Genomic DNA, 12,972 nt, shown 5'->3' with positions numbered 1-12,972 from the left:
CAGTGTGGGCAGTGTGGGCAGTGTGGGCAGTGTGGGCAGTGCCCTGCACCGTGCTCACTGTGCAGTGCTTTGCTCTCCGTGTGCAGGAGGCACCAGAGCCGTCCCAGTGCTCAGGGTTCACAGGGAGCTCGGCTCTGCTCTGCTCGGTGCCAGAACACTCTGCTGCTCTGCAGCTCTCTCCAGCAGCGCTGGTGACAGCAGGAGTCTGTCACCTCCAGCAGCTCTACACAGAGCTGCACCTCTGCAGCATTTGTGGGGATTTCAGCGTGGCTGTTTGCAGGGCTGCAGTGTGTGTGGGCTCTGGGATTGGTCTAACCCAACAACAACAACAACACCTTCCATGCAGCTAAAAACTGTACGTGTTGGACCCACCTCAGCAGCAGCCCGTGGATGAGCATGCATGAGTGGGGTGCTCTGCACATGGATTTCGGGTGGGCTGTGGCCTCTGTGGTGGGGGACACGGGTTAAAGACACAATGAACCAGTGCTGCCACTGGGGCAGGACATAGCAATCCAGTGTCAGCTAGAAATGCCTGGTGGGAATAAGGGAGTTTTTGGACCTTAAAATAAAATTTGACTCCTTTTGATGTCACTGGCCCAACCCTGGAGCTGTGGACGCTTTCTGGAGTGTTGTGGTTAGCGTGCACTGCTGTGCTGTGATCGGCTGCAGTGGCACAGACCCCTCATGTGGACACATTTGTAGTGGCAGAGCCCTGTGTGCAGCTGAGGAATGGCTTTTCCCTGCCCCTGCCCTCCCACACAGAGGTGAGTACCTGTGAGCTCCTGTGCCAGAGTCACGGCTGCTGTGTCCCCTTTGCAGCACGGAGCACAGCTGAGGGCAGTCCCTGTCCCAGAGCAGCCCCCCGAGGATGAGCAGGGGTGCAGCTCCAGCCCAGCCTGATGGAAAGGGAGCTGACAGATTTCCTGAGAGCCGGGGGCTGCTGCCAAAGGACATGTCCTCCCCTGACCCACAGGGAATGCCAGCAGGTGCTGCTGCCTGCACAGGGCAAATCCATGCTGGGGGTGCTGTGAGCAGCACCAGGCCAGGCATTTCCTGAGGAAACTTTCTTGTTTCCAGGTCAGTGGTGCAGGGACAGAGGCAGGTGTCCTGTAGTGGAAGGCAGCTGTGCTGAGAAACCAAATCCTGAAAGGATCCCACAGAACCCTCTTGGTACCTCCAGCAAATATTTCTGTGGAAAGAGCCACCCACCAAGGACAGGTAGAAGCACAGCTTTGTCCAAATGATTGCTCTGATCTGAGCTGTGCCTGTCTGGTGGCCACACAACGGGAGCCAAGGGCAGGGACAGCCACCCCAGAGCTCCAGGGCACTGCAGGAGGACTCAGCTCTGCAGGCTGAGCACGGACCCCACGCTCCAGGTGAACAGAACGCACCTGCCAAAGAGGAAGGGACAGAGGGAGCGCTGCTCCCCAGGCAGCGCAGAGATGGCCCGGCCCTTGCTGCGGCACCGGGGGAAGGTGGAGTCAGCTCCGGCTGTCAGGGAGAGCTCCTGCTCTCCCAGGGAAGGGGACAGCAGCTGGCTGGACCGTTTCTGACCCAAACTCCTATCAAACCTGTGAGCAATTGGTGCCCCAGCCAAACCTTGGAGAGAGCCCTCCCCCTCGCCAGGAACCTCTGGTGACACTGCACTGGGTGTCGCTGCCACAGCACAGGCACGGGAGCTGCCCTGCTCCATGGGCTCACCGATGTTTGTCACTCCAGGCCAGAGTTTTCCCAGGCTGGACACCCAGGGAGCCCCAGGGCCCCTGTGCTCTGGGCTGGGCATGCAGCTGTGCCCTGTGCAAAGCTGGCTCCTCGCGGGCTCCTGGGGCTGGGCTCGCTATCGGAGCTGGCCGGCTGCGGGAGCACCGTCTCCAGCAGCAGCGCCCAGGAGCACAGAAAGGCGCTCTGGATGTGCGAGCCCCTTTTGTTGCTGCCCCTGTCCCGGGGCATCAGCGCAGGGAGCCGGGCCGGGGCAGGGCCCGCAGCCGTGCTGGGAGCCTGCGGCAGCACAGCACACACATTCGCGCATTCCGCACTCCGGGATGAGCTGCGGAGGCGCTCCCGGAGCAGCCCTGGCCCCGCTCCGCCGGCGGGAGAGCGGCCTGGGGATGCTCCCGGCGCCTCCCGGCCCTCCCCATCCCCTTCTCCCTCCCGCATCTGGTACCGGCACAGCAGCGGGTGCAACGAGCCCGCACAGCCCCGGCTCCGCGGGCCCGGTACCGGCACTGGCACCGCCCGAGGGGCGGCTGAGTCCCGGCGCGTCCCCTTCTCCCCGCCCGCCTGCCGCCCCGACCTCCGCCGCCGCTGGCCCTGTCCCTGTCCCTGTCCCTGTCCTCGTTCCCATCCCTCTCCCTTCCTCGTTCTCCTCCTCTTCCCGCGCCGGGCCGGGGCCGCGGGACGCCCGTTCCTGCAGCGAGGAAGAACGTGGTCGTGCTCCATAGAAAATAATTTATTGAAATCACAGCTATACACGGGCGGGCGCCAGCGGCAGCGGGGGCCCGGCCCGGCCCGGCCCGGCTCAGCCCGGCCCAGCGGGCGGCCAGGGCCCGAGGGCCAGGCGGCCGCGCTCCCCGCGGCACGGACAGAAGGACACGCTGCCGTATGTACAGAGTTTACACGGAATAAATAAGGGACATGTACACAGGAGGGGGAGCGCCGCCGCCGCCCGCCCCAGGGTCCGGGAGCCGGCCGGGCTCAGGGCCGGGCGCCCTGCTCGATCTGCTGGTGCTGGCTGCGCACGGCGAAGCGATTGACGTGCACCGGGATGGGCACCACGATCTTGGGGTTGCGGACGGGCTCTCCGGAGCGGTTGCTGACATTGCCGGCCTTGATGCGTTTCCACTTGGCGCGGCGGTTCTGGAACCAGATCTTCACCTGCACCTCGCTCAGCTTCAGGGCGTGCGCGATCTGCGAGCGCTCCGTCAGGCTCAGGTACTTCTTGCAGTGGAACTCCTTCTCCAGCTCCAGCAGCTGCTCGCTGGTGAAGGCCGTGCGGCGCCGGCGGCTCTTCCCGGCCCCGGAGCCCGGCGGGGGCTGCTCGGCGGCGGGGCCGCCCTTGCCCTTGCCCTTGGCTCCCAGCGCGGCGCCGGCGGCCGCCCCGTCCAGGAAGGGCTCCTCCTCGCTCTCGCCCGCCGAGCTCTCCTCCTCCCGCTCGCTGCACGGCGTCGCCGCCGACTTCACCTCCAGCTTCTCCTCGTCGGAGCTGTACGCCTTGCCGTCTGCGGGGCACACAGCGTCAGTGCCCGCCGCACCGCACCCCGCACCCCGCATCCCGCACCGCGCACCCCGCACCGAGCCCGGGCCCCTCCGCTCCCAGAGCCCCCCAGCCGCGGGGAAAGCTCTGCCCGCTCCTCCCGCTGCCTCGGAGCCCGTCACCACCGCGTCCCGCAGCCCCGGCCCCGGCCCCGCGCCGGCTCCCAGCGCCCACGGCCCCGCAGCCCGCCCGGCTGCAAGGGGCAGCGCCGGCAGAGCCACGCTGGGCTCTGACCCCCGAGCAGCTGCCCCATCCCCATCCCATCCCCAGCCCCATCCCCGGCCCAGCCGCAGCAGCACCACGGTCTCAGTCTGGCAGAGAACATCACAACACTTCAGGGCTTGTCTGGATCTCTGCACAGGATGGAACGCCCGCACCTTGTCTCTCAGCTCAGCCCTCCCTGTCTCTTCCCAGGGCACCAGACCATCGATGCTGTGAGCCAGCCAAGAGTTGAAGAACTGTCCTGGAAACAGCATCCAGAGCCAGCTCCAGCCCAGCAAACCTCCCTGCAGGGCTCTACAGGACATGGGGGCCCCACTTCTGGCTCTCCCTCCCTAATCCAAGGATGCACCACAGCAGACAGGGAAAGAGGTGCTGAGGCAGCCGATGCTCAGGGCTCAGCTACGCCCAGCAGTGGGCAGAGGGGCAGGACAGAACCTGTCAACATCACCCAACAGACAGCACCTCATCCCAGGCCATCAGGGAGAATGCAGTGCTTGGATCATGGCAGACACCTCTGCTAAGATGCCAAGGAGGATACTGACACGGCACTGGGGTGTGAATCTCTTCCTTGCAAGCTTCCTGTGTCCCAGACTGCTGCCTGAAGGATGAAACAGCCATGGAGCAAGGGGGGACACGGTGGGAGACAAACGGAGGAAGGAGGTTTGGAAGAGAGTCCCTTCCATAGTAGAAGGGCTCAAAGTGAGAAGATGCTGTCAGCCACAGACAGGGGTCATCAAGGGAGGACCCACAGCTATGCACAAGCAGGTGAAAAAGCTTTTCTGTCATGCTGAGACTAGAAGAGACCAGAAAATTCTTCAAGTCTGACCCAAGGGCAGCAATCACGACTGGAAGGAGTTGTCGTGAAGCACTGCTGCTCTATACAATCCAACATGCACAAGGAGAAGCAGCAGCTCTCCAAACTTCTAAGCAGTGTCCAGGTAGTGGCCCATGCAGCCAGGGCCCCTGCTGGCCACCTTGCCTCACCTCAGGGGGAAAGCCAGAAGGCCCCCAGAAGCCTGACAGTGCAGGGTTTAAACACACAAACAGAACTGCAGGAGACTACTCGAGCCCAGAAGACATTCCTGGTAGCCTGGTGACCGTGGAGCTCCCACACCCCTTGTCAGCTTCCTGAGACCAGGCTCTGGAGATCTGGAATCTTCTCCCTGCTCCTCCTGTTTCCTACAGTGGCAAAGAACACCTTCATCTCTATCGTGCTGCAGAGTGTAGGGTCAGGGGTAGGGGAAGAGATTTCCCATGTGCATAGAGGGTAAAGACCCAGAGATTTCGTGCTCGGGGGCTGAGATCAGCAGCAGGTGGCAAGGAGCACTTTGGCTGCCATTGCACAACCTGATGCCAGCACTTTGCTGAAGAAAAGAAGAGCTGTCACTCCTGTGTACCAGCTCTCTCTGGTGGAGCATGGGGCCTGACAAGGTAAGAGAGCTCTGATGAGGAATTCTGTGCTGCCCAAGGGCTCTTTAGGTCCTGCCCTGGCACTGCAGTTCCCAGGGACGGAGGATGGCATCCCAGCATTAAACAGTGCTCCTAGGGCAGCTTGCTCCTGTCAGCCCAGGCTGTGCCCCTGGAGACTGCAAGAAGACTGAGCAACATGATGGTTTGTAAAACAGGTGCTCTCTGAATACCCTCTTCTGAACCAGACTCCAAATTTTAAATGGACCACTCTCACATTTGTGTCTTATAAAAGGGCTGGGTTTGCAGTAAGGAACTTGGAACTACTTGATAACATAATCTAAATTGGATGTGTTCACAAAGAAAATTGGTATACTGGTCTTTTAGTCACCTACTATGTCACCAGCAAGGAAGGAATGAAGGCAGGGGATCCCACCCATGTGGGTGGGGTGTACTGAGACTTTCAAGGCCTTTGAACATGAAGTGAAGGTGTCACGAAGCAAAGCATCATGACTGAAAAATCAACGAGAAGCAGTAAATGAAGAACAGGGTTGACCCGCTGGTTTGTTTTTCACAGAGTCACAGCTGTTCATTGATCTTGTCAAAGACATTGAAGAGAATCCAAAGGGGGTCACAAAAATGTTCTGAGGGCTGGAGCACCTCTGCTGTGAGGCCAGGCTGAGAGAGTTGGGGCTGTTCAGTGTGGAGAAGAGAAAGCTTCAGGTAAACCTTATTGCAACCTTTCAGTACTTAAGGAGGGCTTATAAGAAAGACAAAGAGAGACTTTAAAGTCTCTTGTGATAGAACAAGGGGTCGATTAAATGAGGTATAAGCAAGAATTATTCACAATGAGTGTGGTGAACACTGGGTTGCCCAGAGAAGTGGTGGATAGCACATCCCCAGCAACATTCAAAGCCTGTCAGACAGGGCTCTGAGCAGCCTGATGTAGTTGAAAATGTCCCAGCCCATGGCAGGGGGTTTGGACTAGGTGGCCTTTAAAGGTCCTTGGCAACCCAAACCATTCTGTAACTCTATGATTACGGATGTGGAAAGCATGGTGAAGAGACTTGAGTGTCACAGGCGACAAAGATGACAGGGAAGCATCAGGAGGAGCAGGATCAGGAACGGCTGTTGTGATGAGCCCTGTGCTGGTTAGGGAAACAGAAACTTCCCCCTGTCCCTGACTGAATGTGCTGTCACTACACCAAACCAGGAAAGAGTCTCAGACTTCTGCCTGGATCTCAGAGGAGATCTGAACAGCTCAGGAACAAACCTGCTCTCACAAGAGGTGTGGAGAGCTAGGGATGTTAAGGACCCTTACACCAGGGGTCATACCTTTGTTGCAGCTGTGGAAATAAATCAGACTTCAAGCTTTGCTGCTTCTCACCACCAGTTTCCCTGCCTACCTCTCCCTGCTCAAGAAGGGTGGCAGTTGCTGGAAGCAAGTTTCAAAGCCAGTGGATGCAGAGAGAAGTCCTAAAATAGTGCATTAATTTCTTTGGCTGATCCAGGATGCAAGTGATCCTGTGTCCACAGACACCTGCATGATGGAGATATAACAGAGCCTAGGGACAGCAGCAGTCACTCCAGAGTATAAGTCGCTAAATGTCAGCAAAACTGTCAAAAGGGAGCATTTATTCTTCACAAGGTTCTTCTACAGGTAAAAAAATCTGTGTAACATCTTGCCATCTTGATGTGGCTGATGTCAAGGTTAGCCCTCCTTTCTGGTGGACTCCAGGGGAGATTAGATAAGGCCACAGAAAACAAATTAGTCGAAGTTTACTAAATATACAGAAATAACACTTGGCACAGGAAGTCCCTGATGTGCAGATGGTTGGATGTGAGGGAAGTATCATTTCAGAATTGACCATTGAACAGGTTGTTCTCTCTTGCTCTTCCCTGGACAACTGCTTTTGGTCAGGGCCACAGACTGGATACGAGAGCAAACTGCATTATAGATAGTTTTGATGGCTCCTGTTGACATGAATCATCTTTCTATTCCTTAGTAGTGGAAAAAGCTCACAACAACCCTCCTGAGTTTCCTCTAAGATGGCTGTAAAACAAACCCACTGTCCATCTCCAGTTTTGTCTGGTACAGCCAGGAGAAGCAGCAGGTGAAGGAGAAGGCAGGCACATTTGGCCTGACAAATCCTCTTGGGCCTGGGCAAGCAGCCCACAGAGCTGGGTCCACACGGGCACATCTGTGCAGAAGGACAAGCTCCCCTCATGGCTCCAGAGCAGAGCCAGTGCTCAGAGGCAGCAGGGGATGAACAGCTGCAGCAAGACATCTTCCCTTCCATCATACAGTCCAGTTGCAACAGGAAAAGTCTTAGACGTAGGATTTCTTGGATTCAGAAGTGGCCACAGTCTGGGACAGTTCATCTGAGTCGATTGGGAGGAGAGAACACATTTGGCTCAGTTCTGGAGGAGCCAGAGAGGGAGATCAAGCACAACACAATTCATCTGCTCACAGATGGGAAAGGTGAGGTTGTATAGACCTGGTTTTGGCCAGGGCAGTGCTGCCCTGAGAAGACTTCCACAAAAAAGTAAGATTGCATTGGGCTTTTGGCTCAGCACAGAGCCCAGGGAGCACTGGAGGAGCACCCAATAACCCACACAGCAAGGGGGAGGCAGAATGCCCCCACTGTCCTACCTGGGGTGAGAGGTCTAAGGGTACCTGATGAGTGAGTGCTCTTCTAAAGGAACGAACAAGGCACGGCAAGGAAGGCACCTAGGCTTACCCGGGAGAGACTAAAGGGAGGATGGAGAGCAAACAGCCAAGCACTGCAAGAAGCAGCAGAGATTCTCAGCACACATCCATGCCAAGAGGTCTGTGAGACAAAGGTGGATCCCGGGAGCGGCCAGGAGAGACGGTTCAGGAGAGGCCGCACCAGAGAAGCAGCAGCTGGCTCGTCTGTGTCTTGCCGCAGGGAGCCCGTGCTGCAGGACCCGGGAGAAGAGCCTGAGTGCTGGACCTGGCTGAGAAATACGGAGCAACAAGTCTCCGAGGCTGGCGCTGGCGCTCTCGGGGAGCGGCCGCGGCGCACAAAGGCGAGGGCCCCGACGGGAGCCGTTCCCGTCCGCACCGGGGGTCCCGGGAGGGGCGCTGCCGCCGGCCCGCCCGTCCGGCCGAGCCGGTGCTGGTGCCGAACCGGCGGCCGGGCCGGAGGAGAGCGGGGCTGCTCCGCCTCGGCCCTGCGGGGCGGGCTCGGGGGAAACTTTGGAAAGCCGGTGGTCGCAGCACGCTGGGGACAGCGCAGCCCCCGCCGCGCCGAACGGGACCGGGACGGGGACCGGCACCGAGATCGGTGCGGGCGGGGAGGGCTGCGGAGCGAGCCGCAGGACGCGCCGCCACCTCCGCTCGCTCGCCCCGGGCCGAGTGCCAGGACCTCGGAGAGCTCCGCGCGGCTGGCCCGGCCACAACCGGCCGCTCTCCCGCCGCTCCCGCCCCGCGGCCCGGCCGAGGCAGGCGGAGTTTGACTCCAGCCCGGGAACGCTGCGGACCGGGCTGGGACAGAGTCGGTTCGGCGCTCCGAGCCGGGCCGGGAGCGCCGCCGAGGGCAGGTCCCGCCGGCTGCCCCGCCGTCCTGCCCGCCGCGCCCGGCCCCAGCGCTCGGCTCCGCGGCTGCCGTCCTGCCGAGCTCCCGGTGCCGCCGGGACGGCGGAGAGGAGCGGGCAGCTCTCCCCGGGCTGCGGGCGCGGCGGGGCGGGCGCTCCCCGCCGGGCAGGACGGGCCCGCGCCGCTCTTACCTGCCAGGCCGGGGAAGGGCTCCGGGAAGTGCAGCGGCGGCTCGGGCGGGCCCTTGTCGCGGCCCGGGGGCAGCTCCTCCGCCTCCAGCCCGTCGGCGCCGCGCCGGCAGCCCGCGTCGGGGGCGGCGCGCGGCGGGGGCAGCTCCTGCGGGGGGTAGAAGCCGTCGGGGGGCTCGGAGAAACTGGGCAGGGCGGTGGTGAGCGCCACCATGGAGGGCACGGCCTGGCCCAGGCTGGCGCAGAAGGTGTTGGTGAGGCGGCCGGCGAAGGAAGCGAGCGGGGCCAGCGGCGGCAACCCCGACTGCAGCGGGGCGTGGGACAGCGCCTGCGGGAGCACCAGCGGCCGGTACGGCATGAACATGGGGTACCCGGTGTAGAGCAGGTGCCCGGAGCGCGGCGGCGGCGTCCCGATGAGCGAGTCGATGGAGAAGGCGGTCCCCTGGCCGCCGGGTCTCTGCATGGCGAGCGGGCGCCTCCGGCTCAGCCGGCACCAACTTTCCGGCGAGCTCGGGCCGCCGCCAACTCGCCGCGATCCCGCCGCCGCCGGGCCCCGCCGCCGCCGCCGCCGCGGCCCCGGCCCCGGCCCGCGCCCTCCGGCTCCCGTGGGCTCCGGCGCCCGGCGAGAGCTGCCGCCCGCTCGCTGTCTCGGCGCGGCGGAGTGGATGGAGGCGCGCTCGGAGCCGCCCGCCCGCCCCGCCGCGGGGGGGCCGGGCCGGGCCGCCGAGGGGAGGGAGGGGAGGAGGGGAGGGGAGGCGGGCGGGGGTGTCGCCCTCTGCTCTCATCCATCTTCTGCACATCACGGTCGAGTTCCTCCTTCAGCGCCCGCTCCGGCGGGGCAAGGCGCCCCGCTCCCCCGGCGCGGCCGGCCCCTGGGAAGGCGCCTCCCCCTCCCGCCTCATCAGCTGTTATTAATGGTGATTGATGATTAGCAATTACGGGGCCAGGACAAGGGTGCTTTTGTGGGGACGGGACGGGGCCGCGCTCTCCGCACGGCCCTCTCCGAGCCCACGGACGGGGCGGACCGGCTCCGCTCCGCCGGGACCACCGGGGTTCCCGCAACCGGAGCCGAGCGGGCCCTCCCGGCAGCTCCGGATGGCCGAGCCCGCGGGGAGGGGTCCGGGGGCGTCAGCGAAGGGCGGGCTCCAGCGCCCCGACGGACCGGCCCTGGCCAGGCACCGGCAGCGCCGTGCCGTTCCGTGCCATTCCGTGCCGTGCCATGCCGTGCCGTGCCCGCAGACCGCCCGAACAGGGCGCGGAGAGAGCAGCCCCGGGGCAGGGTCAGGAGTGCGCCCTTCTCGGCCCTGGAGCGTTGTCGGCTCGGAGCGGGGTCTCGGTGAGACCGGCGGGCTCGGGCGCCTCGGGGCCGGGCAGACAGCGGGGTGGGATGGGGGGTGTATCTGCAGTGCCCCCTCTCGCTGCTCCCCCGCGGCACCGGCACCGCTCGCCCCCGCGCTCCGTGTGCCGGACGCGTCCCCCGGTGGCGGCCCCGGTGCGATCGCTCCGTCCGCAGAGCAGGCGGGAGCCGTGCGAGCCGAAAGCTCCCGAGCCGCGGCTCCGCCGTGCTCGCTGTGTCCGGAGGAACATCGCCTGCCCCTTGTGGGGAGTCCCCACGCCGAAACAGAGCACTTTCTGCCCCCAGCTCGGCATTCGGGCTGTCCTGTCTGTAGAGAGCTGCTCACCAGACCTGCAGAAGGCAAACTGCAGCCCGGCTTCAGAAGAGGATCAGGATTTTTAAAGTGCTTGGAAGCCAAGAAATGCAAGCTGGAGTCATGTCTATGCTCACTCCAGCTGTAGTTTCAGTGGCACAGTGACACTCCAGACCTCTAGCTCTCACCTATGGATGTTCCTCTTGTCAAGTGCCCTGTGTGCTCCTGCCTGCATCTCCCCTTTGACCAGGGATGCAGCACCCCTGGCTGCTTAGCTACCCAGGCTCTTGGTGGCATCGATATCTGTGTAAACACATGGATTTCTCTACCTTCACCTTCTGCTTTGTCCCTGAGGAGGTCTGGAACACCACTTGGAAGTGTGTGTTTTCTGTGGGACATGACAGCCCAGCCACGGAGTTGGACACTTGGACGCTGTGTGGAGCATTTAAGTGAGGCAAAAATGGGCCCACTGTGCTCAAAGTGGGGTACTCAGCCTTCCTCCACTAAACAGGCACAGTCTGAATCCCCAGGGCCCAGATATGACATCACACAGCCTCCTCTTTCTTTCTTGTCTTTTGTGCCTTTTTCTGTGGCACATCCTTGTGGTCTCAAAGAGTCATCTTTCCACAGCAAGAACAGCCCTGCTCCAAGTCAGGGAAATGGGTGTGGAGAAGTCAATGGTAAAATAATCATCCAGGCTCAGATACTGAATCATAAAACTGAGGCCTGGCATAGGGAATCCCTGTCTCTGATGCAGACACCCCCTGCCTTTGGATTGCTGAGAGAGTGAGAGATGCTCATCTTTGCAGGTCATTGACTGGCTGTGGCCCCCAGTCCAGGATTAGGGCCCAGATTCCATGGTGGGAAGGAATAGGGCATTGACAAGCATTTGGGTGAATCCCGCCGCAGAGACCAGCAGTGACACCATAAAGGACATGGCTCCAGGTGTGTGACACCATAAGGGACATGGCTCCAGATCTGTGACACAATGAGGGACGTGGCTCCAGGTCTGTGACACAATGAGGGACGTGGCTCCATGTCTGTGATACAATGAGGGACGACGTGGCACCAGGTGTGTGACACCATAAGGGACATGGCTCCAGGTCTGTGACACAATGAGGGACGTGGCTCCAGGTCTGTGACACAATAAGGGACATGGCTCCAGGTCTGTGACACAATAAGGGACGTGGCTCCAGGTCTGTGACACAATAAGGGACACAGCTCCAGGTCTGTGACACCATAAGGGACACAGCTCCAGATCTGCTGGTCAGCATCCAGGTTCTGTCTGTCCTTGCCCCAGCTCTCCTGCCTCATCCACCAGATGTCTGTGGTAAAGGAACCTCCAGGTTGGAGTCACCTTCAATGCACATAGCTTGGTTCCATTCCCTGCCCTGAAAGCACCTTAGACCATGGAGAAAGTGAAAGCACAGCCCTGTGTCACTGGATCTCGCGGCTGCACTCCAAAGGGCCCAGACTGTGCAAGCAGCTTTCTGACTCCTGAGCAAATACAACTTGATCACTTGTTCGATGGATCTTTTCTGTGTAACAAACCCACAGCCCACACCTGCAGACAGGTTAGCAAGGTGTTTGAGAGCAATGGGAAGCTACTCTCTTTAGTGACCTTGCTGGAGACCCGGGCGAGCTGAGGGTGGGCTGTGTCTCGCAGGGAGGGAGGATGGCAGCCCGTGCCCACTGCAGCAGCAGGTCCTGCCTGGAGACCACAGAGCAGGCTCAGTTCTGCCCTCTGCACAGCAGAGCTGCACCCTGCCAGTCCCTACTGGTGTCTCCAAGGTTAAGGTTCTGCTTCCCTGGTCATACACTGGCATTCCTGCAGCCCCATCTCCCTTCAAACACTGAGTCTGTTCCATGCTGGGAGCAGCAAAGAAAGGCTGATTCCAGAGGGGGGGAAGCCAGGCAGGAAGGGCTGTAGCAAGGCAGGGGCCTCGGTGACCAGGGTGCATTCCCACAGGACCTGAGGAAGGTGAGCAGAGCAGATCTGATGACAGATGGCTTCATCCTATGACTTGGCCCTGACCCTGGAGAGTCAAACCTCCCCCAAGGAGGGGGGATGCACTCAGGGCCCCAGCAATTTAATCCACTTTGGTTTACTTTGTCTCATGAGACTTTGTAGTAGAGGTAGAAACTCATGTGCACATCATGAAACAAAGATTCAGAGAAGGATATGTGGAAGGATTACAGAAAAAAAAAAAGGTTGTAAGAATAATAAAGCAAAGATGTGCTGCTATACTCTCATGTGTACATCCGATGGGACAGAGCTCCCTCGTCCACCATCCTCACAGGGAGAGCCAACTTGGAATGAGGGTCCAGGCTGCACATCCACCCAGTGGACTTCCATGGGCTTTCCCAATTTCCGTTGTGTGACCCATGTTGAATCTCCCACAGCTTCTTGCTGCCTAGTGAAATGCAGTTTCCATGGCTTCCACTTGAGGCTCAGACCTCCGCTGCTCAGAGGCTTCCTGGGCATCTTTCCCTCTCCACTCACCTCTGCAGAAAGCCCCTTGATTCCAGTTTAAAGGGCTCCATGCCTCCCTCTCAAGGAATCAGTGTATTTCCTTAATGTTCCTAAAGACAGAGTGTCCAACACGCCAGGTACAGCAGAAATATTAATTGTGTGTGCAGTTTGTAAAGCCCCATGTCTCATTGCACTCTCAGCTGTTGATGGAGACCCCTCCG

General features: G+C 60.6%; 1 protein-coding gene across 1 annotated transcript; it reads right to left on the bottom strand.

Annotated features, from left to right (window-relative positions):
• Nucleotides 1-2,434: 2,434 nt before the first annotated feature.
• On the bottom strand, nt 2,435-9,418 carry GBX1 (gastrulation brain homeobox 1). The gene is given in 3 exon segments (XM_064703254.1): nt 2,435-3,218; nt 8,633-9,295; nt 9,298-9,418. Coding segments are annotated over 3 exon segments (1,308 nt in total). The 3' UTR covers nt 2,435-2,694.
• Nucleotides 9,419-12,972: the final 3,554 nt, after the last annotated feature.

Source organism: Zonotrichia leucophrys, chromosome 2 (assembly GCF_028769735.1).
Source record: "Zonotrichia leucophrys gambelii isolate GWCS_2022_RI chromosome 2, RI_Zleu_2.0, whole genome shotgun sequence".
Classification (NCBI taxonomy): Eukaryota; Metazoa; Chordata; class Aves; order Passeriformes; family Passerellidae; genus Zonotrichia; species Zonotrichia leucophrys.
Note: the sequence above shows the minus strand (reverse complement) of the source record. Positions and strands in the feature narration are given on the sequence as shown.